This window comes from Garra rufa, chromosome 5 (genome assembly GCF_049309525.1).
Source record: "Garra rufa chromosome 5, GarRuf1.0, whole genome shotgun sequence".
Lineage (NCBI taxonomy): Eukaryota > Metazoa > Chordata > Actinopteri > Cypriniformes > Cyprinidae > Garra > Garra rufa.
Window position 1 is genome coordinate 27,491,801 of NC_133365.1, and position 27,211 is coordinate 27,519,011.

At 36.2% G+C, this 27,211-nt stretch overlaps 1 protein-coding gene across 2 annotated transcripts; it reads left to right on the forward strand.

Moving 5' to 3' along the window:
• rnf214 (ring finger protein 214) lies at positions 1-27,211 on the forward strand. 2 transcript variants are annotated; one of them, XM_073839603.1, is made up of 16 exons: positions 1-151; positions 313-402; positions 489-654; positions 745-804; positions 18,143-18,283; positions 18,530-18,663; positions 19,581-19,649; positions 19,740-19,836; positions 19,934-20,022; positions 20,122-20,209; positions 20,298-20,393; positions 23,061-23,620; positions 23,751-23,868; positions 23,958-24,107; positions 26,605-26,697; positions 26,790-27,211. In XM_073839603.1, exons 2-16 carry the CDS (start codon positions 347-349, stop codon positions 26,850-26,852), a joined length of 1,980 nt encoding a protein of 659 aa, XP_073695704.1. In that variant the 5' UTR covers positions 1-151; positions 313-346; the 3' UTR covers positions 26,853-27,211. The 2 variants fall into 2 exon arrangements, with proteins under 2 accessions (XP_073695704.1, XP_073695703.1); XM_073839602.1 differs by lacking the exons at positions 18,530-18,663; positions 19,581-19,649; positions 19,740-19,836; ... (6 more) ...; positions 26,605-26,697; positions 26,790-27,211 and adding exons at positions 2,555-2,654; positions 2,847-3,009; positions 3,132-3,324; ... (3 more) ...; positions 14,558-14,626; positions 15,228-15,353 and having other exon boundaries at positions 16,033-18,278.

A 27,211-nucleotide genomic window follows, 5' to 3' on the forward strand; every position in this document is an offset into this window, starting at 1 on the left:
AAAACGTGCTTAGATGATGCCATGAAGGTTGCGCCAGTTGTCTGGGCTTTTCGTTTTGTGAAAAAGATATATTCATTTCATTTATTAAGATTGCATATTGTATACACAGACTAGTCATTTTGGCCATCAAGACCAATTTTGAATGTTTAGTGTAAGTTTTGGTTTCATTTCTGTGCTCTTTTGTTAACTCTGCTTTTGGCGCTCATATTTCACTGAAAAAATGTTTTAGAGCTAGTGTATCGTCGTTATATATTAAGACGCGTTCATGAAAACACTGCTGCTTAGGTTTTAAATCTCAGTATTGTATTACAGATCCAGAGTCTTTTGTCACTGAGTTTGCCTGTCAATGGAAAGTGAAAAACGCACCGAGTGGAGTTCGGCTTTAGATGAAGGCTTACTTCAGTAAGTACAACACAGCTTAATGTAGGATTTTAAAGTCTTTGTGTTTAAAATGATTCAGCAACACGACTGTCCCTCTCTCTTGACAGGAATTCCATTTCTGCGGTGATTCAGCCGGATCCTTCCCCATGGAGCTTATCAGCCGGGCCCTGGTCCACTCAGAGCAGCATCCCATCAGTATTAAATCAGTATCCTGAAGCACCAAATTACAGCACTTTTATCCCCAGCAATGAAACACAGAGCCAAAACGTACAGGTCTGAAGAAGCTCCTAATGACACATTTCACAAAAACTATCATCGAAATGTAATTTTATGTAATTTATTTTTTGTTTTCTGCAACTATAGACGGAGGAATGGACAGAGGAAAGATCAACAAACACAAATGAGGACTGGGAATCAGACATGGTAAGTTTTCAGCATTTTACTGCAGATTTTGTGTGTTTGCAGGTGTGTGTTTGTGTGTTCTGGTTATCACCATGTGGGGACAAAATCTGTTTACACAGTCGCTTTGTGGGGACCCAAAATCAGGTTCCCATAAGAGAAACGCTTTTAAATGAATAGATGAGCTATTCTCTAGTTGCTGGTGACGTTTTAACATTGGTCAATAACACGTTTATTAGTGTGTGTAGGGGGTGTTCAGTTGGACCCCCAAACATTTCTGGCTCATAAATGCACTTCTCCACACACACACATATATTCCAAATATGTTTGGGTATGACCCACTTCCTAGTCCTTGTTAGGAAGGATTTCAGCAGCAAAATGAAAATGTAAGTGTTAATAAATTGACACTACACACGGAGAGCAAGGAAGAAGATTATTTGCAGGAGATGCCAACTAAGGATCTAAGAACTTGTGCAGAGGATAAAAAGTGAAACCCAAGGTAAGCACATATGTATCAAACGAATTAGGTTCATTAGATTTAAATAGGTAGCTAGTTAGTGCTAATTAACTGTTGAGGTCAAGTGTGGCCTGAAATGTTTCTAATGTTTTTCCAACTAGCTATCACCTAATAATAAAATTGAATGTATCTAATTTTAACAGACAATTCTCATCAGATCTTTAGCCTGACTGATTGCTAATAGAGTAATTTTTTTTAATATCTATTTTTTATGTGTGTGTGTGTCTAGTTAGCGTTGGTGCTGGAAGGGGGCAGGGGTGAATTATTTTAGATTTTATGTCAGGCCCTTCAGAGAGGTGACGGTTTGTTGCACTTGATGCCGGCTTTGTGTTTATAGTGTTTGATTTTTAATTTTGATATGAAGAATTAAAGATTGATATTTGTTTGTACTTTTTAAGTGAATATATAGAGACGGACAAATATTGATTGAACTTAGTTTTAGTTTCAACAGTAGTTGAAATAAACAGGGGCCAGTTGTTTAAAAGTAATTTGATCGGATTTTGGACATCGAATTGGATCATGTTTAAAAAAATGGGTTGTTTAAAAGAAAATTCTAAATTCGGATTAAATCACAAAAACCAATTTTGGTATTTATCTGGATTAAATCCTCAGTTTGTATTGTTCAAAACCTTTGTAGAAAGACTGGGATACTTTTGATCCAAAAAAAAGTGGATTATTCTGATAACAGCAGAAGGGTGGATTTCAGTAATAAAAATGTAATAAAACTTTAAAACTGGTTCCAAAAATATAAAATTTGTACTATAACATGTAATATATGCCCCAAACAGCTGTCAATCAAACAAACAAAAAAAAATGCATATATATAATTTATTTTATTTATTTTTTTTTTAATCACTGATTGTGAACTACAATGACACAATCATCAGAGATGGACCAGTCGGATATAGTTATTTGTGTAAAACATTGGCAACTCCCCCCTTTCTTTTTTTCCCTTCTAATCCAATTTCGCTTTGAAAAAACGGTACAAAAGTAAGATGGGTAACCTGATCTGAAATGAAAATAGTGAGTTGATGTCCTGAAGGCTGGCATTGTGCAAGATATTTAAATAAGCGTTAGTTATGATTTCTTGTGACATTGCTACATTATAATAATATTGTAATTAATGTTACATTAATTCAATAATATAAAACAGTGTTACATTACAACAACATTCTTATCTGCTTATTGAACATACTAGTTTGTGCATGTCTCCATTTTCACAGTGTCATTTATTTCACTTTTTTTTTTTTCTTTCAGTCCCCACGAATTCACTCCCTTAAGGATGCCATGCATCATGTTGTTTCAAAGACTGACAAAACACTCAAATTAGAAGTGAAGTATATCAATGCAGTGAAAGGTAAGGTGGTGTCTGGTGTGATTTATCAGTTAATAATTACTGTCATATGTGCATTAAATAGGCACCTGGTTGCAGCATATTTTAAATCTGCCACCAGCTTTTTTGTAGTATTTATTGCCATAGACTAATTAATAATGTTTGAATCAATAGGTCTTCCTGTTTTTTTGAAAATGTTTTTGCTTTATTTTGCAGGACGTGGTCTGTTTGCAAAGGGTTCCATTTGCAAAGGTGATTTTGTTGTTGAATATAGGGGAGATATAATAAATAATGCAGAACTGCAGGAAAGAAAAAAACGTTACCACGCATCCAGTACTGCTTTTATGTTTGAGTTCAAGTGGAGAAGGAAAACATGGTGGTAAGTCAAGTTACACCAAAGCTGTATTCCTTATGTTGTATTATAGGAAATGAGGCACAGATTTGTGGTAATATAATGTAATGCTTGAATTTACCCATTTCTTATGTTTTCATTTTTTAAAGTATCGATGCCTCTAGAGAAGATGGATCATTTGGGCGGATAGTTAATGATGACCACAAACATCCAAACTGTAAGATGAAGAAAATGGATGTGAATGGAAAGCCACACCTTTGTTTGTTTGCCCTGAATGACATTAAAGAAGGAGAAGAAATTACCTATGATTATGGAGAAGAAGACTACCCGTGGAGAACACAAGTATGTTGCACAACACCCTGTGTTCAGAATACCTCATTGTTGCAACACGTTAGTGGTAGTATATTTAGGGCCCTTTTTATCCTTCACAGGGATTTTTTTGGTTAATTGTTTATCTATAATGGAGACTCAACATTCCCACGGCACACTTTTAGTCATCATTTCAGTTCAAACTTGTGTGTTGAACTGGATGAAACAGGTCCACCTAATGAACTATAACGTTGTGCGTGAAAGGTCCTCATGAATGTGTGCAGACAGAGATTGGCTGGACAGGAACAAATGTTTTAAAGTGCCCCTATTATGCCATTTTAAAGGTAGTTAATATTGTTGTAATAGTCTCTTAAAACAGGTTTACGTGTTTGCAAGTTCAAAAAACACTTTAGTTTTCTCCAAAATTAGATTTAATTTTACCCCGTTTCTAAATGATTCGTAAACGACTCGTGTGAAGCAGTTCGAAGAATCAGTCTCTCTAAACCCCTCCTTTCCGTGAGCCCTCACTGCTGTGATTGGTCAGATGGTGCAGTCCTTCATGATTGGTCTACCGCTACAGCGCAAAAACGAAACGCCCATTGGCATAACTGAATGACAGCTGTGGAGACCTGTCAATACATAGAAAAGATAGGGTAAAATCGAGGCTATCAATTCGAGCCGGAGTCTGACGATGAAACGGCTGAAGTGGCACATCGACAAGAAACTGTTTCGCAAGCACGACTGGAGCAGGACGTTTCTCAGTGGGTGTCATATGTTACCTGTTAACAGTGCTTGCAATTTGCTTTTGTAAGCGAACCGGGCACACCTCTACGTTGTGAACTTCAACATTGTATAATGCATAACACCTGCGTTAAGCCATCGTTTATCATTATCATTACTTAAACTAATAAGGCAGACAGACAGTCAAGCTGCATCAATCACAATTTTTAGACTACATTGCACTCACAGCTGAACAACAGAACTACAGAAACGCAAGTTAGCCGGTTACCAAGACATGTGCGGGGTTGTTAAACACCATAACGTACACAAAGACGTATTTTGAACGATCGCTAGAAAATACAATCATCAATTATTAATCATACTTACAGGTAGAAGTTCAGAGGAGCAAGCCGGTCCAAATAAACTGGGCACTGATCCATTTTTTTTTAAACCAAGCGTTTGGTGAATCCCGTGTTGTAACGTTACTCCCCAAGATTGGAAAAGCAGTCATCAGTAAAATGACGCAAACACAACACAAGACTGGAATTGTACTGCTGAGGTGGTGTTGTTGAAAAAATGAATGTTAACCACTCATTCTTTGTAGATTCATCTTTCGGAAGCGCATATAAAACAAATTTACTCTCACAGCGCAGGATACAGCGTCGTCTTGACATGATGTAATCCACGTGAAAATTGTACTGTTTGTGGGCGGACAAGTTGTTCGCGACATAGAACGTGGGCGGACATTATGCAAATGTATTAGCTCGTGACGTGTGGCCGTAACAGAAAAAGATTCAAATTGCTGAGGACTCGTTTAGGCGAATGTGAGCCGACTCTTTTTTTTTGATAGACAAAAACTTCATTTGTCGTGCACTGTCGGCGTCACAACTTTGCAGATAGTTTATGTTCACATACAGCTACATGACACACTACATGAAATATCATATTTTAAAAGGCATAATAGGGGCACTTTAAGATGAAGTTGATTTTTCTTCTGAAGTCTTAGACATCAGATTTTACCTCTGTCTTTTACAGAAAACCAGCATTGCTGCATATAACAAGGCAGAAAGTGACTCTGATCCTTCCCTCCAGTCAAAGATGAATGATGCTACTGGTCAAAACAACTCTTCTCAACAGGTATGTTCACATTTATTACTTAAGATTTAGAAGACTACTTTCTGTCATTGTTATGTTTATTGCATATTTAAGTTTAAGAACAAAGTTATGTTCTATCTAAACTTTTCAGCTTACCATACCATAACTATTAGGGATATTAGAAAATATCGATACACGTGTGTATTGCGATTTATTTTGTTTGGCGATACTGTATCGATTCTTAAAAGCACAATATCAATATAAAAAAAAATCATACAAGATTCATGGCAGTTGCTTCGTTTTGAGTTTATATCCTGACTGCAAGATTGCAGTCTTCTTATCTCTGAACTTGAACAGTGACAGAAAATATTAGCATAAGGGCACACCACAAATGTTAGCATTAATAGAGGATGAAAGAATAGTTCCTGCTCCCGGTCCAGAAAGCTAAAGTGTGGCGTCATTTCGGCTTTTAAGGTAACGTCCACCCCACCCAGGGCCACGGCACAAGTGCCGCCTCGGCAGCACGGCGGTTCCGCTGCTTGCCACGTCCCGTGTTAAAGGGCCTTCGTGCCGGCGTGGTGGGACTGTTTTGTGCAGTTGATGCATGCTCGAATCGCTATCTCTGTGATTTCACGTGGAACATAATTACAAACTGAAAAACTTGCGAAATTCTCAGAACAAAAAGGTTCTCAGAATGTCCAATATCTGTATTTATTTTGTTTTACAATTCTGTTGTTTTCTTTAGGAATCGTGCAAGCACTTTATTTTTCATTGATATTAAGCAGGTGTAATTCTTAAGTTCAGATAAAAATGTTCTGACGTTGTATGTTGTAATTGTAAGCTTAAGTTGTAAATCAGTGGTCTAACAATATATGTGACCCTGGACCACAAAACCAGTCATAATGTTAAATTTTACAAAACTGAGATATATACATCATATGAAAGCTCAATAAATCAGGGATGTCATTTTTTCCGGATTAATCCGGAATTCCGGGTTTTTTCGACCTGAAAATGTGACCTATGTGAATCATGCAGATCTGTAAAAAAAAAAAAAAAAAGTAAAGAAAAAGCCCTGCCGCTCCCACCACGCGCATCACGCACTGTGCATAGGGTACCGAGTGCTGAGGGGGCACCAAAAAATAGTCTAATGAAAAATCAATAATTATATTTTAATTATTATATTAAATATATAGCTCACTGAATCTGATGGCCGCAAATAGTTTCTCCCGGAATCTTGAGCGAGGGAGTGAGTGCGAGACTGCGTAGCGCGTGCATGACAGAGGGAGAGAGAGCAAGAGACCGCGCGTATGTGCCTCATGAAGCACATGTAAGACAAACTCTACATTATCCCGCTTATTACATGGCTACCTACAAAATAAATCAATAATTTGACACAAAATATTGATTTTAAAAGGAGTTTATTGATTTAAAATGATTTATACAGCTTCCGCTAAAGAAAATAGTCCGTCTCACTTCTCATACTCAAGTAGAAGTACAGATACTTGTGGTAAAAAATACTCTGGTAAAAGTAGAAGTACTGATTTAACTTCTTTACTCAAGTAAAAGTAGCCATGCGAATGATAACCATTTTTTATGCAAAGCTAACGTTACCTGGACCACACAAATGCTAGAGTGCAAGCTGAGAAACCTAAGTGGGTATGGAAAAAAGGTTCTATATAAGCCATTGCCTACATTTTAAATGGATGTCTGCAAAATAGGCCTAAAACATCACATAGCCTATATGGTTATTGTGACTAGTGTTGTCACGGTACCAAAATTTCAGTATTCGGTACCAATACCAGTGAAAATCCACGGTTCTCGGTACCAATTTCGGTACCAAAATAAAACGCAATAACATTAATTGAACAACACACTATTTTTTATTAATAAAGTTAAAGAAAAATAAAATGTGCAAAAACCAATGTCATTCGTTATACTTATCTAAATTTAGTTTCAGGTTTTTCCAAGTAATAAAAGTATTTCAAGGATTGTAAACATTTTAATAATTAAATAACAAATAAATAAATTACAGGCATTCAAAAAATGTACACAAGCTTCATCCAAAACTTTGTTTCTGCTGCTTCTAAAAACATCTGTACTGTTGTCTGTTTTAGAGTTTGCTGGGGTGTTTCATGATCTTCCTCAATCTGCAGCTGTAAAAAAAAAAATATAATACATTTAAGTAAAGCAGTGGGCTAAGTCTGACCAGATGCAACATTAGATCATTGACACCAGCAAAAATATTAATTTTCAGTAAATAACAAACCTCAGCTTTTATAATAAATTTAGATAAGATTATATATATTAAGTTAACTGTCTATAACAGATAGAAACTGCAGTATTGAAAACTCTTTACAATACGATTTCATTTGTTAGACAACATGACCTTACAAAAAAAAAACAGTAGTTATATGGCAATTATTCTTCTTAAGGTTAGGCTCATTTCAACATTTACTAATCCATAAAATCATGTTAAACTGTTAAACATGAACAAACATGAATGATCATGTGTTTGTATTGAATAACATTTTGAATTAATGTTGTAAAAATATATTGTTCACTTAAGTTTGTTAGATAATGCATGAATTTAATCTTATTGTAAAGTATGACAAAACTAAACTGCAGATCAAACGTGTTTTATTTGACTGTACTTTTATTTAATCCAAACTGCGTTCATATTTAACCCTCTGGGCCTCCTCATTAAGGGGTCACACTTGGCTCCCTCGCGGTCAAAAGTGACCGAAGCCTTAAAAAGTAACTTTTTTTTTTCTTCAGGAAAATCAATTAAATATATTTTTGTTCAATAATATTTTGTAATTATTATTTAGAATTTTGAGCATTTTTTTATGAATCTATGCAATATTTATACAGTTTTAATGAGCAATTTTTTCCCAGTAGATTTATATTTTATATTATATTTTTTAATTAATTATGTATTTATTATTTTTCAATAAATACAACATTTCACATTAAAATAGAGTAAAAGCATTTAAAATCCATTTTTAAAGTGAAAATTGCACCATCTAGTGGCATAAAAAATAAAAACTTGTGTAATGCCATGTAAACTCCTGTATCTCCCTATATACATATATACAGGGGCTTTGGGATTCCTATTGTTTTTTTTCTTTTTATTGTTTCTTCATTTTATTAGGCTTTGCATTTAGAAATATATTCAGACATTCTAAAAGATAAATTTTGGCAAGGTTTAGATTTTTTTTGATTGGATAAATATCAGGTTTTGCACTTTTCTGCTTATTTCTGTGTGTCTGTGTGTGTGTGTGTGCGCGTGTGTGTGCATGTGTGTGTCAGTTCTGTACTTTTCTTATTTTAGAGTGTCAGTCCTTGCTTGCTGAACACTTCTTTTCAGCACAGTTGCTCATTTGTAGATTGTATTACCAAAAGATTATCTGAATTATCACATTTTGTCGTATTTCCCATTCATTTCCTATGTCGGTCATTTTTGACCGCGAAGGAGCCAAGTGTGACTATTTTTTTTTTGGACCCTTTAACATATCCGAATCATGTCACTGATTTTTTTTTGTACTCACATAGCTAATGCAACAAAAGTCACCAAGTGTCATCTCATTCTGATGAAGCTACGATTTTTAAAAATTCAAAACATAAAATTTTTCGGTCAAAAATGACCGAAGAGGCCCAGAGGGTTAATAATAAAAAGCTTTATAAACCTGCTAGAGTTATCCAGCCAAGAATAAGAACGTTTTCTGACAGACTGATATTAAGGACATAAACATTGTTAACGATACATTTGTACATTCTTTAACACACATATTTTGGATAAACAGGTCATTTGTGTGTATAAATAGTACATATATCATGTCTTCCTTTTTTCTTTTACCCTAATAAAAATTATGGGAGCGTTAAATAGCTCAAAATCGTTCTAAGGCCCAGCATATTAGCGTTAGCCGCTTATGCTAATGATTAACTACATTACAATCCGACTTTCAAATTAAAATATGCAATAATGTTAACCGGGTCGACCGGATAGTCGGTACCACCGGTACTAAAGAAAACCTGGAACCGTAACATTTTAATTTTTTTAGTACTGACTTGGTACCGAAGTACCGGGACTTTTGACAACACTAATTGTGACAGAGACTGGGACTCCAGGTTAATGAGATTCTGACTGAGTAGTAAGATATGAATTCAATTGTGAATTCAATTGTGATTCTGTGAAAATTGAATTCACAGACCCAGTTTCTCTTTTTTAATCTTCCCCTTAACATTTAAAGGAATCTATGTAGACTATGTAAGCCTAATGATTTTTCCGCAAATGAATGCTGCCGAATCCGTCGAGTTGCATGTTAAATTACAATGTATTTTTTTTGTTCAAATAAGTTGTTATGGGTCCTGCTTTACTATCCATATAGATCCGCCACCAGTTTGATCGGCGTGGGGGGGGTGTTGTCTTAGTATATTTTCCTGCTTTTTTGTCCTTAGCCAATCACATGCCTGATAAATAAGCTTTCTATTGATGTATGGTTTGTTAGGATAGGACAATATTTGGCCGAAATACATCTATTTGAAAATCTGAAATCTAAGGGTGCAAAAAATCAAAATACTGAGAAAATCACCTTTAAAGTTGTCCAAATTAAGTTCTTAGCAATGCATATTACTAATCAAAAATTACATTTTGATAGGTTTACAGTAGGGCTGTGCGATATGGACAAAAGAAACCTATCACGATTTTCTTGAACAGTATTGCGATTTCGATTTTAATCACGATTTTGACACAGACATGTTTTACAGTGTGAATCTAAAACATTTTTTTTAAAGGAAAACAATTAGATCTTTATCAAAGACCTGTAATATGTCTCTAAAACAGAAGGTGGAAAAAAAATCACCTAGCAGGTGAAAAAAAGTTAGGAGCACCAAAAAAAATGTAGGCGCACCCAATTTCTTTTTATTAATGCACTGATCTTGATTCTTCATGGCTGATTCTGACTGCAGATGTTTTACAAGCACATGATCAAAGTAGGCTTCTATTTAAATATTCAAAGTGCAAATAGAGACCGAATTTTTCAAACTATAGACAACTGCACAATATATTTTTATAGCCCACATACTAATAACTGCCTAGATATTTTATGTAGCCTAATTTGCGCGCATTGAGGAGTCGCTCTCTAAACGCGGGATATTAAAATTGCTTTTGAATGCGTGTCAGCGTTTTACTTTTGGTTTCGTTTTAACGATCTTGCGGCGCTCAAACTCTCAAAGGCGCTGAGCGTGCATTCTACAATAAAAGAGATTATTATAACAAAACCATTTGAAATATGAGAGGACACAAACAGGATTTTGAAAAGCATGTCCCCAGTGAAAATTACGCGCCTGTGTGAATGGAACTCTGCCGCTGAGTTATCATCTGATGTGGATGAATGCCGCGTTGTACAGTAACGTATATGGACACGGAGGCGCCAGAATTGTATCTGACAGAATGTACGCTATAGCACGAAATATATTATATTTCTTCAAAAGCGGTTTGTTGAGACCTTTTATTTTTCACAACCGAAAGAGAGAATGGCGAACCTGTCACTGTATCAGCTCACAGCAGTCTGTGCAGTAGTTAGGCTAGCGAAAGTTTTGTAAAGAAATGAAACCAAGTCGGACCACAACAGTTTCTTGCACTTGCACGAATGGTCCCAAATATAATTTCAGGTCAGGCAGATTAAATTTTGGGAGCATATGCGACCAAAACGTTCACAATTTCGAGCCCTGCCTAGTAAAGGTAGAACAAAATGTCTTTAGAACAGACCTCTGCCAAAAAGTAAGTATGTGTGTGCGTGTATTTGAAAAAACAACAACCCAGACCACAGTGTCCCACATAAAAACAATTAGAACACTGACAGAGTCTAGCTGCTTTCTGCTAAGAAAACCAGCATGACCATTTCTGGTTTCAAGCATGAACGTTGGCATGTTCTTGCTCTCTGTTTAGGCGCGCTGTGTTGTGATCGGTTAAAATAGCATGCTGCGGGAAAAGTATCAGTCGAGTGCGTGCAAAAAATCGTGCTGTAAGGCGATTTAGAAATCGTGTATGTTCACATCGCGATTTCGATACGATTTCAATTAATCGCACAGCCCTAGTTTACAGTAGGAATTTTACAAAAAATCTTCATGGAACATGATCTTTACTTAATTTCCTAATGATTTTTGACATAAAAGAAAAATCAATAATTTTGACCCATACAATGTATTTTTGGCTATTGCTACAAATATACCCCAGCGACTTAAGACTGGTTTTGTGGTCCAGGGTCACATATATCTGTTTATGAAAGCTTACATTTTATCATTTTTTATACATAAATATATATTTATATTTTTTAATACATTTTATACATTATTTTCCCCCTTTACTCATACTGCACAAAAAAGTGGTTCATTAACATGGAATGTTACAGGGACTGATTAATGCCGATGCAGAGCCTACTGTGTGGTGTTGTTTTTGTTTTTTTTTGGTTTGCGTATGCTGGTGTGTTCTTAATTACAGCTTTCCTAAAATTATGTCCTATTCATAAAATAAGAAATATCCCAATATATCGCAATGTATCGTAACATCGTATCCCAGCACCTGTATCGTTATACTTATCGTATGATTGGCAATACACAGCCCTAATAGTAATGTAAAGTGTTGTTAATATTTGTGCTTTTTATTTACAGATTGCGACACAGCTCCAGAATGAAAATGAGATTTTTGTACCAAGACTGAGACAGACTAAAAGTATAATAGTAAGTTCAAGTTGCAACAAGTGACTCAAATGTCATATTGAACAGGACTTTTGAGCTGAATTCATAACTTATTCTTATAATTCTTCATTAATTATTCACCCTCATGACCTTTGTTCATATTTAGAACACAAATTAATAATTTAAGAAATATGAGAGCTTTCCTAACCCTCTATAGACAGAAATGCAACTAAAATATTCCTAGGCCCAGAAAGGAAGTAAGGACATTGTTAAAATAGTCGATGTGACATCAGTTGTGACATCAGAAGCTACAAGAATACTTTGTGCACAAAGAAAACAGAAATAACGACTTTATTCAATGACTTCTTTTCTTCTGGGTCAGTCTCCACTGCCATTCACGAGAGTACCATGCGCTGTGCCTTGTTTACAAGCAGATGAATTCTCACGCATGTGTCGTGGTACTCGTTATTTTTGTTTTCTTTGGACACAAAAAGTATTCTCTTAGTGAACCACTGATGTCACATGGACTATTTTAACACTGTCCTTACTACCTTTCTGGGCCTGGGAGCGTTTCAGTTGCATTGCTGTCTATGGAGGGCCAGAAGGCTCTTGGATTTTATCAATCAGTAGTTACCATTGTATTTGTTAAATTACTGATCAATTAATTGTCACATTTCTAACCATTATCTTTTTAGATAAAAGATCTTCAAGATTCTGATGACCTCTTTGATTCTACACCAGGGAGTTCAGATTCTTACTTTACAGATACTACTTCCGAAAGTGACAGCGACAGTGATGCTAGTCTTATACCAAACAAAACAAAACTTCAGCTTCTTTATGATGAACTGAATGTTGAGTACTCTGGCTCAGTGAGTTCTCTTGACTGTGACACAACACCAGATAAAGAGCAGAGCCTTGCATCTGAAGCTTCTGGAACAGAACAACCATGTTCAAGTCAGAACGCAATAGATGGCATAGTTGTTAGTGCATACCAAAAAAGAGGTGTTAGTAGAGTGTACAACAAAAGACATTACTGCGTGTATTGCTCTAAACCTTACGCTAAGATGGCAAGGCATCTAGAAAGTTCACATGCAAAAGAATCTGATGTGGCTAAAGCGCTAAGCTTTCCGAAGAGTTCCAAGGAGAGAAAAAAACAGCTTGATTATATTCGCAACAGAGGAAACTATGCTCACAATGCTGCCGTTATGGAAACAGGAAAGGGGGAACTTGTGCCATACAAACGACCACCTAAAGAAGCACAGGGAAAAGATTTCATGCATTGCGCATACTGTCAAGGACTTTTTACAAGAAAGGTCCTGTGGCGACATATGCGCACTTGTAGACTTCAACCTCAATCAGTTCCCGTCAAACCAGGAAAAAACCGTGTTCAGTCCATGTGCATAAACACAGGGACTGTGCCTTCAAACATGACTGAACAACTATGGGAAGTAATTAGTGCCATGAATCCTGACCCAATCACAGATGTTATAAAAAATGACAAAGTAATTATTGATGTCGGCCAGCACTTGTTAAACATAGGTGGGCTATCAGCCAAGAATAAACAGTGTGTGCGAGAAAAGATGCGAGAATTGGGAAGGTTGGTTCACAACGCTAGGAGAGTCACCTCCTTAAAAACTATAGAAGATTGTGTAAATCCAAAGAAGTACATGGAGACTGTCGAAGCTGTCAAGTATACATGTGGGTATGAATCTGACAAGTTCATGATTCCATCACTTGCAAAGAAGCTCGGAAGTTCCCTGGTTAAAGTAAGCAAGCTCTTAAAAGCACAGGGCTTAATCCTAAACGACAAACAGCTTGTGAAGAATGCCAGTGAGTTTCAAGATGTCCATCTGGAAAAGTGGAACGAGATGATCTTAGCTACAGCATTGAAGAATATCAGGGAAGCAAAGTGCAATGTGCCCACTCTCATTCCCTTTACTGAGGATGTCCAAAAAATGCATAAACATATCAATCAAGTGCAAGACACGTGTTACAAATCACTCTCTGAAAGTAGTTCTACTAAAGCCTGGATAGAGCTTGCAAAGGTTTGTCTAGCCCAGATAATTCTCTTTAACCGGCGCAGGGGAGGAGAGGTGTCTAGCATGCCTTTGTCTGCATTTTTATCAAGAGACACTTCTGATCCACATGAAGATGTGGACTGGGCACTGTCCGAAGTGGAAAAAAATCTCTGCAGACACTTCTCAAGGATTATCACCAGGGGAAAGCATGGTCGACTAGTTCCAATTCTTCTGACCTCAAAAATGCTGTGTGCCTTAGAACTCCTTGTTAAGCAGAGAGAGCCTTGTGGCGTTATAAAAGACAATATTTATATGTTTGCAAGACCAGAAGCCATGACACATTTTCGAGGGTCAGACTGCCTCCGTGGCTTTGCAAAGGCGTGTGGCGCAAAGTGTCCCAAGTCACTGACATCCACCAGAGTGCGAAAGCATGTTGCAATCCTTTCAACAGTGCTGAATATGACAGACACAGAGATGGACCAGCTGGCAAACTTTATTGGATTTGACATAATACATTGTGAGTTCGGTCAACTTCCTATGAAGACCCTGCAACTTGCCAAGATTTGCAAAGTTCTTATGGCTCTTGAACAAGGAAGATTAGAGTTCTATGGCAAGAACTTGGATGAAATTGTAATAAATCCTGATGGTGGGTTTCTTTGTTTGCTTTTTTTGTGTTTACCAAACATTCCTTTTCGCTGAATCACATTAAGCTGTGCTTTGTTTGGCCTCAACAGAAAAAGTTCTCGAAAGTGATTGGGAAGTCAGGAGCATACAGGAGGGACACTCTTCATCTACTGTTTATGGTTTGTGTCACTGTAAAAATACTACAGTTTGTCTCTGTTCATAGTTTTTAGTCACGCAGAGAGATTGCAGAACATTGCTCCAACATTACTTGCAGTGGCGATTATTATCACAGTGTGTTGACTGTTTTCAGAATGTGCATAAGGACTTACTGACTGGGACTTAAAAGCTACAATAATGTAAATAAATCAAACATATTATTCACAAATATTCACAGTGTACATAAATAAAATTGTGTTCCCTTTTTTGTCTGGTTAAATACTTTAACTGAGCAGGCTACAAAGTTAAAAGTAAACTTATGAGCACTTGGTTCTTTGTGGGAGCACTTTGTTGTACTATAATCATTATCATTAATATCAGTTAATAGGAAATAAAATTAACATAAAAGGTCTTTTATTCATTCGCTGACTAATGTGTTTCAGTTATATTTGCGATGATGAACAGAAATGCACACTTAATGGTTTATTGCACTTATAATTTAAAACCATTAGTACTGCAGATAACAAGTTGTGTATTGTCTGCCTTCTATAGTGCATGTAAAGTATATCTTTCTGAAACTGTTGAATTATGATCATTTTGGTCATTTATGATGATTTTTCATAGAACCAATAGCGGAGGAGACTCTTCCTTCTGCCGAGAGGAATGAAATGCCACTACCACCCAAAAGACAAAAAACACCAGATAAAGAGATTCCCTCAGGAGTCAGTGCTGTGAGGCCTTCCTTTAAAGGTGAGTTCTTTACACATTTTTAATGTCAGTAATGATTTTGTCCTCTGCTTTTTGGAGATGTGTTGTCAGTGTACAAATTAAACTAGAATTGGCCAAATGTTGCTGTAGAAGTAATAGTCCATTCCAGGAATATTCCCAATTTTCAGACAAAAGCACCCAACTAGTTAATAAAATCCATGTCTCGGTCCAGGGGCCTGATGTATAAACCCTGCGTAGTCATATAATGGTGTTTATTTAACAAAGTCTGGAAGAGCACATTTAGATAATCTACTCAATTAACATTAGAGAAGATCTATTGTGTATGTATAGCCAGCTCACCTCTGTCCCACGGCAGTTTTCCAGTATCCCACCACCACAACTCTTCACTCTTTATTATTTCTGTCCCAATTTAAGAAATGAGGTAATGTATTTTCATTAATGTGTAAAAGGTGTATGTGTGCTTATAACCAATAAAATGACCCTAATTATATTTTCCTTTTCCCTTAGTGACCATTTCAGTCCAAGTGACAATGTAGAAATCAGTGTATATTTATATGTAGAGTGGAAATAACTTTACTTGCACTATAGATACTGATATAAATACTGATATATGATTCATAACTTTGGATTAAAATTCTAGCACACACTCTTATTTCTAATCTTTTAATTTAATAAAAAAAATTGTATTCACTGTTTTAAGGTAAAACTACCCATAAGAAAAATCCCTGGCAGCAGACAGAGGTGCAGGCGGTGGAAAGGCACATGATGCAATTCATCACATCTTTCACTGTACCAGCAAAGAGTGACTGTGAGAAGTGTTTAAAGGCTGAACCAGAAGCTCTGAAGAACCGGGACTGGAAGAATGTGAAATTCTTCATATATAATCGCATTACAGCCTATAGAAAGAGTTTGCAGTGCTAATAATATGAAGATTACCAACTCTCTGGTATGGCTGTTTGTTTTTATTAGCATTTTTTTTCTCTTCCATTCAATGTTGAGGTAGGTGAAGTTTTGCTAAATATACCTATGCTGTTTTGAAAGAGGTCAAATGTGTAGATTATTAAACAAATGTATTGTTAGACCAGTGCTTTCTAGCTTGTAGCTTTCATCAGAAACCTAAAACATACTGCAAACAACATTTGAAATAGAGTTTGTGTGAGGCAACAGTAATTTACATTCACACATATTAGCCAATGGGACAGCTACAAAGATATTTTTCACAGGCTGAAAAAGAAGCAATGAGAGTGTCCAGCAAAGGACATAGGTGACAAATGTGGCGTCACTAAGATTTTGCAGGGCTTATTTGACTTCATTTGTTTGTAAAGTTGAACTCATTAAAAGTTACATTCAGCAAATTAAGTGATTTTATGTCTCAAGGTTCATTTAGTAATTATTAGTAGATTTATTATCATAGTAAGAAGTATCAGGGGAACTAGTAGCTGATAGTTTGCTGTGGATATACACTTAAATCATTACAATTACATTAAAAAAAAAGTTTGACGTGGAAAGGTTTAGAGGTTTCACTTGTAGGTTTGATATGGGTTGGAAAATATTCAGTAATTCACTACAATTTCAATACCTCATATGTGAAGAGAGAACTTTTTTCACTGCTTCACCAGTGCACTTCAATCACACTGCTATTCCTATTATCTAGGAAAATCAGTCGAACCAAAAATTCTGCATGTTGTGGTTATACTACATACACAACAGGTGTTCTTTGCATAAGTTTTGAATCACTAGCACCATTTGCAGGACCCATTACGTCTCATCAACTACATATGAACAACTTATTCTTAGCTCAGTTTTTAAATTTCAGCTGTTTTGTACTACTACTGTATCTTTTAATTCTACTTAGTTGTAGACATTCTTTTTTAAGTGCAAATGCACAAATGCAGTCTGATGATTTACTTGGTATAAATGCTTTTGTCATTAGTTATATGTATGTTGTTACAAGGTCCCCACAAATCTAATGGGAAAGGGTGTGTATTGTGCAAATCGCATGCAAATAAGGGTCACTATCAGGTATGTTCACTCAATTTAGCATGGTCAAGTCATTACTTTAGTTCAGATGTTTGAAGTTGTGTGTAGGCTAACAAAACAATGGTTAGTATCATTTATTTATTTTTTTAGACCTCTAAAACTTTAAGAAAAAATGGTCCCCACAGGTAATGATCATAAATTTGGTCTCCATTTAAACCTTTATGTGTGTGTCTGTGTCTCTCTGTGTACAAGCAATAGTAGTGAAAATATTCTCACAAATATAGTGAACATGTTGAACAATTACTTTTGAAGCATTTAAAGTTATCCTTGAAATCAAAATGTGTTTTGCTTTTACATGTTTGTGTGACGGTGTAACCAGTATTTGTTTGTGTGTGTATTTGTGAGACTTTAGCCTTGTACTGCTGGACAGAACAACCTTGTTATTGTCCTCGGGAGATTTGTAGCAAATACAAACTTTGTAGCAATTGTAATTTTTTAAAAATTCAAATTTAGAAAAAAAAATCAGCTTTGGAACCCTATGCTTTTTTGTTTTACTCTTTGTGGAGTTTATAAATGTGTTATAGATGTTTTAGAAATGTGAATGTGTGTAGAGTGGGGTTCAAATGTCTGAGACCACATAATATTAGTACATAGATTATTAAAACATTTCCATGAATTAACAGTGTTTCAAAGAGTGTTGTGTGATTCACTGGTAGCAAGAACATCCATTTGTACAATGATAATTATATAATGATATATAATTTTCAGAATAATCTCAGACTTTTCAGACGCTAATGTATGTATTTTTTTCTCTCTTTTTGTCACTTTAGCGAGCTATAGAAGACTGCAGTATTGAGCTAAGTGAACAGTATGAGGCACTGAGGAAGCAGCATGCAGCGGAGCAGGAGGAGCACAACTTCCATGTCCGCAGTCTGGAAAAGACCAGAGATGACAGAAATCATCAGTACCAGGTTCAGAATCATACATTTACATAAAACCACTACCACTATAGATGGTCTGTAGAGGTTTTGACTTTTACCCAAGGTTATTTGAATAGCAGTGCTTAATATCTTTTGCACAAAGCATTACCATTCCCTAGTGAGTTCAGTGTCTAATATTCAGTTCAGTTCCCTAGTTCAACACTCTAGTTTTACATGGTATTACTTCATTTTCATTGTTAAAATGCAGTGTGTGTGTTGTTGTTTTTTTACGTGTAGGGTTTTATTGAAAAAATTGAGTCTTTGCAAGTTAAATTGGAGCTGAATAGCAGCAAGACCACACGGAAAAACTTCATGGTAAAACGGCAAGAGCTTACTGCAGACAAAGAGCGAATGGAAGAGGAAAAAACAAGGTAAACAAGCATTAAAATGTTTATCAAATCTAGCTTTCAGCTTGGGCTAGAACAGTGATTCTCAACTCCAGTCCTCGAGGCCCTCTGCTCTGAACATTTTGTATGTCTCCTTCATTAAGCACACCTGATTGAGATAATCAGCTCGTTAGGAGAAAGATCCATGAACTGAACTGAGTGTGTCAGATTCAGAAACATACAAAATGTGCAGAGCAGTGGGCCCCGAGGACTGGAGTTGAGAATCACTGGGCTAGAATATATACTACTGTTCAAAAGTAATTTTTTATAAGTCTTTTTACAAGTCTTTTATTCTCACCAAGGTTGCATTTATTTGATCAAAAATACTGTTATACAATAATATTACAATTATATACAGTAATATTACGGAAGGATCATGTGACACTGAAGACTAAAAAAGGTCACAGAAATAAATCTTAAATTATATTAAAATACAAATAGGTTAAATTGTAATATTACTGTATACTGTTATACAGTAATATTACAATTTAACCTATTTGTATTTTAATATAATTTAAGATTTATTTCTGTGACCTTTTTTTAGTCTTCAGTGTCACATGATCCTTCCGAAATCATTTTAATATGCTGATTTGGTGCTGAAGAAACATTTCTTACTATCAGTGTTGAAAACAGTTGTGCTACTTAATATTTTTGCAGAAGTTGATACATTTATTTCAGGATTCTTTGAATATAAATGTCACAGAACAGCATTAAAAAAAAAAAAAAAAAACGTTACAAATATAAATGTGTTTTGGTCACTATTGATCAATTTTATGCATCCATGCTAAATAAAGGTATTCATTTCTTTAAAAATTGTAATTGTATTGATTCTAAGCTTTTGAACAGTAGTATATAATATTGGATGGGTCATTGAATTTAAATAAGATTTGTGTATGTTTTAGGCTGGCTCAGGAGCTGGAGGAAACAGAAAAGAAACTCAAGTTGCTGATTGAGGAACAGAGTCAAGAAAAGTAAAACATTCAAAACATTAAAGAAGAAATACCTACAATGTCTCTGTATCTGTGTTTATTTATTAATTTATTGACTTGTTTATGTGACAGGCTGTCCTGGGAGCAGGAAATAGCTGACTTGAGGGTGGAAATGGAAACACTTTGCAGACAGGCAGAGCAGGCCAGTCAAACCGTTCTTCAAGATGAGGCAAATGCTGCACCTTCACAGAAAACATCTTTTAGAAATCTTATGGACAGTGTAATTAATCATGTAGATGTGTTTGTAAATGTTTCTGTGTGAGCAGATAGCTGCATTAGAGATGCAGAAAGAGCTTGCGCTTTCTCAAGTGGAGGACTGGATTGCAGACGCTGAAAAATATCTGAATTTTCTCAGGTACTGTCTGTAAATTAATGTCTGATTAATGCATGTGCAGTGTGTTTGTATGTGTAATGGTGATGTGATATCATCTGGATTTGTGCTCATTCTGGACAGATTAAATCCTTCTCAGAACCACCTGCACCAGCGACAGAAGTGGGAGCAGAATGTAGCAATGGTCCGCAGCAGTCTGGTGGGACTAAAAGTGAGGAGAGGAGTTAATATTGGTGGATTACAGGTGAAGAGAGTTAGAAGCTTCTCTCGCTGTCATTCTTTCTGTTTTTCATTCACAGAATAAGTTTAATGAAAACCATCAACTCCTGCAGAGAGGTGAACAGTTGGACAGTTTGCCTTCAGTCCCGCTCCCAGTCCTTCCACCAGTGCCTACAGTGAGTATCAGTTTAGGCCCAATCCCAATTCTATTTTCTACCCCTTCGCCTACCCCTCGCCCCTTCCCCTTGTCCCTTGAAACAAAGTGTAAAGGGGAAGGGCTAAAATATTTCCCCTAAGAAATGGGACACCACTACAACACTGTTATACGTCATCATACGTTGTCGCTAGTTCCTAATGTTACGTCAGAGGACATGCGCAGATGTTTATCACTCATTCCAAGATGTCAAAATGTTGTCATGTTGCAAAAAGTACAAATGTACGGTGTACGCACCGTTCATTCACATGTGGCCATAAGCAAAACAAACAACGCATTATCACATGCGCGGCAAATTGCTAATCAGTGTAGTGGTGCCTGGAGAAGTATATATGCTTCATTTGTGAATTTCGTTTTCAACTTTCTATTTGAACGCATTCGTTTTCTGGATCCTTGGACTAAAATGTTTACAGGGGTTCACTGGTTTAAGAAATTTCTGATCGTAAAAATCAGCTTCTTTTTATTTGTAAGGTATCGTTTTTATTATTATGTACTGATTTAAATTACTGGTGCGGTGAGCGGGCGCAGGTGCATTAGGCGCAATCATTAAATACATTTCAAAGCAAGCCGGCTCCACGGTCCTGACTGCATCATCACTGCCTTTATTGGGTGTTTTGAGCGAATATTTACATTTATTCACATGACTGGATGTGGTGGACTGCCATGATTTTGGCGAATGCAGGACACTGAATAATGCGCATCAGAGGGGATTTAAAAAGTGGAAGTGTGTATACACCGTACGTTACCTGCGTACACCATCCACTACACCACCGTTGCAAATTGCCGTGCCACTGGTCTTTCATGTTTCTAACATGCAGTCAAGTGTATATGACATAAAAATATATTTTGTAATATCGTGCAATCAGTGCTATCTGCTAGCAAACTTTAGCGATTTTTTTGCAAGCGTTTATTTACAAAACAACACCATAAACACAAACACAAGATTGAAGGTAATATACATATAATGAAACATTGTCATGAAAATCCTTATTAAAGGCAAAAATTACTTATATTTACGAGTCTGCTTGCTCGAGTGAGCAGCCATGTTGGAAATTTCTCTTAGCCCTTCGTTTGTAGTGAGGTCCTGAAAAATCTTCGTTTGGAGGGCTATCTGGCCCTTCCCCTTACCCCTACCCCTCCAACCAAAAGAGAAATGAGACACCCCTACCCCTTCACGTGAACGCGCCAAACGGAGGGGTAGGGCTAAGTGTAGGGGTAAGGGGTAGAATTGGGATTGAGCCTTAGTCATATATGGCCTAGGGTTGGAAGGTACACTACTGTTAAATTCCTTTTTTGTGACCCTGGTTCACATAACCAGTCATAAGGGTCAATTTTCTGAAACTGAGATTTATACATCATCTGAAAGCTAAATGAATAAGCTTTCCAGTATGGTTTGTTAGGATAGGACAATATTTGGTTGAGATACAACTATTTGAAAATCTGGAATCTCAGGGTGCAAAAAACCTAATATTGAGAAAATCACATTTAAAGTTATCCAAATTAAGTTCTTAGCAATGCATATTACAAATCAAAAATTAAGTTTTCATATATCTACGGTAGTAAATTTACAGAAAGTCTTCATGGAGCATAACATGTTCCATAAGTGCCACCTGCCATCAAAAAACAGTAGCACTACTGTCTGTTCAAAATAAATGAAAAAATAAATTTCCTGTTGTAACGTACTTGTATCGAACCAAGACTCCAAAACCAAGGTACGTACTAAACCGTGATAACCGTGTACCTTTACACAGAGTAAATAACTATTTTCTAATTGGAAAAAAATTATGTAATTTACATATGTTGGCAAAGCTTAATTTTCTTAATTCATGAACGGTATCATATGATCATTCAGAAATGCAGATTTAGAAAATGCAGTATACTGCATTGCTGCTTAATATTTTTGTGAAAACCTTGATAGTTTTTCTGAATTCATTGAAAGTTTTCAAAATTCTAAAGAACAGAATTTATTTGAAATAGAAATCTTTTGTAACAATATAGGTGTCTGTACTGTCACTTTTGAGCAAACTAATTTGTCTTGAACAGAAGTATTGATTTATTTTTGAAAGAACAAATTCTTACTGAACCCAAACATTTGAACGATATTGTATGACGGCATATGCTGTGCTTTTGTAAGATTGATAATCTGGTAAAGCGTTGATAAACTGGCTGTTTTAAAATGTTTGTTCTATCACGGTTTGAAACATGGCCTATCCAGTCATATTTAAGTTTTGTGTAGTGCTGGGCAATGATTGATTGCGATTAATCGCATACCTCCCCATCCAAATTAAGTTTTTGTGTACATAATATATGTTTACTGTATAAATTTATTATGTATATATTAATACCTAGATATATTAATATTCGTATTCAGAATATATACTGTATGTGCGTATTTATATATACATATCAAATAAACACAGTACACACACACATTATGTACACAAAAACTTTTATTTTGGATCCGATTAATTGCTGCCTAGCACTAGTTTTATGTATATGTGACTCTAGTGAGATATAATGAGGAATGTGGTTTAGTTTTATATTTATTTTTTATAGTTTACATTGACAGTAGACTAATGTAACTAATGTATATTTTGTGTTTGTGTCACTTATTTTTGACTTTCCGAAGTTGGAGATGATAATGAGTCCACTTCAGAATCCTGCATCCTATCCTGTTTTCAATAGTGGTCTGCCGACCACTACAACGTCTCCTCCCATAGTTCACCCACAACTCCACTCCTCAATCACACCACCCCAAAGAGCCACACCTCCACTTTCTTCCCCATCTCCTCAAACCACACCATACCTACCCGTCACGATAGGTCCACAGTCTGCACACATCCCAAACATTTATGCCCCCATGACAACTCATGCACCTGCCTCACAAATACCCATGCAACCCATCTGCCTGCCTCAAACCTCATCCCATGGGCCCATCACACCAGCCCCACAGATCCTACCACAGACACATGTAGTCATTTCAGGTGTCTCCCATGCGCCTTCAGCTGCCTCAGCAGGCACTTTTGTTAGTTTTCAACCCCAAGCTGCAGCACGCCTTCCCCAAACATTCTTGCCATCCACGGCTACACGTAACTCCTCCCCTCAGCCCCTCCCCTCCAATCCTGCACCAGCAGGAAAACTGGACAAGCTGCTGGAGAGACTAGGCTCACATTTCCCACAATGCACAAGGTACTGAGATCACAAAGATATGTGATAAGTTTGTTTCCTTCCTACTACATTTTTAGGAGCAAGTATTTTGATAGATTGACAATTGACAGATTTGTTTTTTGAAATTGATCTCTGTTTCTGTCTGCATCAGAGATCAGTTAACACGTGTCCTACAGCAAATCAAGAGTGAGCGTGGTACTATGGCTGGCATGTCAATTGATGATCTTACTCAGCAGGTTGCACAGAGACTTGCACAGAACCAAAAAACGGTGAGAACAAACACTTATTGTCTCACTCCTCTACATTGTGTTTTTATTGTTAGTTTATATATATATATATTACTTCATCTCTGTTGTAGCCACCAGGGCCTATAGCACCTCCATCTGGAGCAAGAGCCTTTCCTGCTGCAGTTGGTCCAATTCAGCGTCCTGTAGCCCAGCCACTGCATCCTATGCGGCCTCATTTCCGCCCCCCTGTTGCTCAGGTCTTCCACACAAGACCCCCGCAGGTAAAATTCAACTTTAAACGCGTAAAAGGAGAGTGTGGGGTAAGCTGTGCCACTTTTTTTTTTTTTTTTACTGAAGTTCTTCATAGTAAGAAATTAGTCAGCTGTTAGCTTAAATACGACAAAAAAGTAATACGTTTAAAGAAAAAAAGTGAGACAAATTAGTAGGGGTGGGTATCGTTTGAATTTTATCGATTCCGATTCCGATTCCACTTATCGATTCCGATTCTTTTCGATTCCCAGTTTCGATTCCGATTTAGTAAAAAAAAAAAACAACAAACACAAAAGTCAAACATTAATATATTAAACATGTTTATTTTCAGTGCTAGCTTGCAACATATTATTTTATTACAGGGGTTCTCAACCTTTTTTATATCAGGGCCCCCTTCTTCTCGGGTCAGTTTTGCAAGGCCCCCCTATGCCTGACATTTCCTCTAAAGGTGTTTATTTTTAAACCTTTTTTATTAACCTAAACATTAGTTTTGCCTTTTTTTTTTCTCCTGCATGTTATTAAAAAAAATCAAGCAAACTTTAAATTAAAGCTATACTTTTGAATTTAAAAGAAAATCCTCTGCTCTAACTTTTTAACATGAATACACACAGATTTAAAGCACCTAAATTATTTAATTCAGACATTCTTCACAACTTCAGAGTACTCTTTCTTAAGTGACTGAATATCTACTGTTTGTATTCATTATAAAATAAACATATAAATGAAAAATACAGTAAATACATTGTAAATCTGTTTATGCTGGTGCTCATATGTGCTTAAACACCACTGACCCTTACAAGATCCACCTCTATGGGTAAGCATTCATTATAAAAAACTCACAGGACAGTATTTTTGCGTGAAATTTCAAAATATTTGCATAGTTTTCAAAATGAATATGGATCAGAGCACCGAAAGCATGAATAGTTAGTGAATCAACAGCGGACTTATGCGTGCCTAATGTACGACTCCGATATACAAGAATGAATACATTAGGCACGCGCGAGTTCGTTACTATTACTCTGGTCATCTTTGTCTTTACATTACCGGGAGGGTTTGTTTCATGCAGCCAAGAGATAAAGTAGATACCTGTCTTCCCGCGGGGGTATAAGTGACTTTTATGTGGGCTTTTGCGGGACGAAATAACATATATTCCTTCTGGAGTGGGCGGGCGCAGGACTAAAATCCGTCCCTTGCAGATCTCTAAGATGAAGTTTGCGTGCAGCGGTAGATTTGTCTTCGGTTTTTACAAAGCGTAGACACACTTTTAAACGCTTACCGTGATCCATCTTTTCGACTGATGTTTACATTACCACGTAAAGTCCTGGCAGATTGCACGCGCGGAAGGTCCTGGCAGATCACTAGATGGAAAAAATGCAACCAGGAATCGAAACGAGGAATCGAAATTTTAATATTATAACAAGTATCCGATTCTTTATCTTAAGTATCCGATTCCAGAATCGGAATCGATTTTCGATTCCCAACCCTACAAATTAGCCCCCATTAGAATATAGGGCTTTTAGGATTCCTTAATTCAATTTGAGTACTCAATTATTAAAAATTGTCAGTTGAGTTTTGCCCATGTCAAAAAACTGGCAAAATACTGCAGCATTCCACTACTTTATTTGAACAAATTATTATTGCCTCATTGCTATTATATTGTGGCAAAATTATCCGATTACTTGATTAATCGTCAGAATAATCGACCAATTACTCGATTACCAAAATAATCATTAGTGACAGTCCTATTAGAGTATATAAAATCTTTGGGGAATATGGTAAGACAAAACAATGAATTAACATAAATATTAACACCATGTCCTAACTACACGCGGCGCCGAGACACGCAATGAAAGGAAAAATATATTTTTCCCATGTTAATCAGCGTTTTTGTCTTAACAAGCCACGCTGCCGACAGGCGAAATTTCTATTTTAGAAATTCTAATTTCTGCGACGTCGCAGCTGGAACAACAACATACAGACCATGGCAGTTAAAATCTCAGGTATTGATTATGTGCTGTATACAATCTTAAAAATGTTTAATGTGAGTTTTAGTATCATATTGTGTGACATTTATAGCCATACTAAAAGCAAAAACAGATTTTACCTCAGATCTTGAAAATAAATTGAAGCAAACATATACGTTAAAAGTGCAAACCAACAAGAGTTTTCCATGACAAAGAAGGTGTCAGTCATTTAGTATGTAGTTTTAACAGTATTAAAGGTTTAATATTTATGAATTAGATTATAAACGCATCCATTTCGTTGGGAGTGCAGTGAGCGCTTTTGCGCTTCTGAATGGCTGTGATATTTGATGTTGACCACCAAATTGCTTGTCGCTGGAATCTTGTCGTGTTGTGTGTAGTTAGGACACAGTGTAATACTGTTTTATCTATAAACCAACCAGGAAGACCAGTATTCAGATTTTGAATGTATTAGAATAATTTTAAACATTTTGGTCATTCTTATTTTTAACCATATAAACACACACTTTATCCCTTTCTCTCTCAGCCCACTATCCGGAAATTTTGTTTGATGTGTCAGAATCCTGTGGATGCTGGAACTCAGTACAACACCAATTGCTCCCATACCATGCACAAAGAAGTGAGTGTGTAACATTTACAAAATACACAGTATTTGCCTTTGTCTGGTGTGTTCTAATAACTCTGTTTTTTTTTTCTCTCTCCTTTTTTTAGTGCGTTAGCGTTTGGCTTAAGACTAGCAAGAATAATTCCTGTCCTTTCTGCCCATCCAAATGAGGTCTGACTTCAGGAGAAAACACACACTCATAGTTGAGCCAGTACCTGCAAAAAATCAAGTGGAATGAATATATAAATAGTTATCAAGACACTTGAAATAGCTCTGGTTAATATAAAAAAAGCATTTTGTTCCATTCCTGCACAGTTAATTATTATAAGGACAATGTTATACTAATTAATGATACTTTGCAGATCAGTGGAAATTCTCACAATATGAATTGTACTTTTTCAGTATTCAATGTTATTCCAAAGATTTTCAAACATACCCTAAAGTATAATCTCCATTATGTACGCTTTTATAAAGGTAATGTAGCATACATAACCCCAAAAGTAAATAAAAGGTTTCTTTCAAAACTTTA

Bases quoted from the DNA above. Each gene is read 5' to 3' on its own strand.
- rnf214 (XM_073839602.1), top strand. From the start codon at position 347: ATGGAAAGTGAAAAACGCACCGAGTGGAGTTCGGCTTTAGATGAAGGC. The intron at 3,325-5,046 runs GTATGTTGCACA...TGTCTTTTACAG, and splicing joins ACTACCCGTGGAGAACACAA to AAAACCAGCATTGCTGCATA. The intron at 15,354-16,032 runs GTGAGTTCTTTA...CACTGTTTTAAG, and splicing joins TGTGAGGCCTTCCTTTAAAG to GTAAAACTACCCATAAGAAA.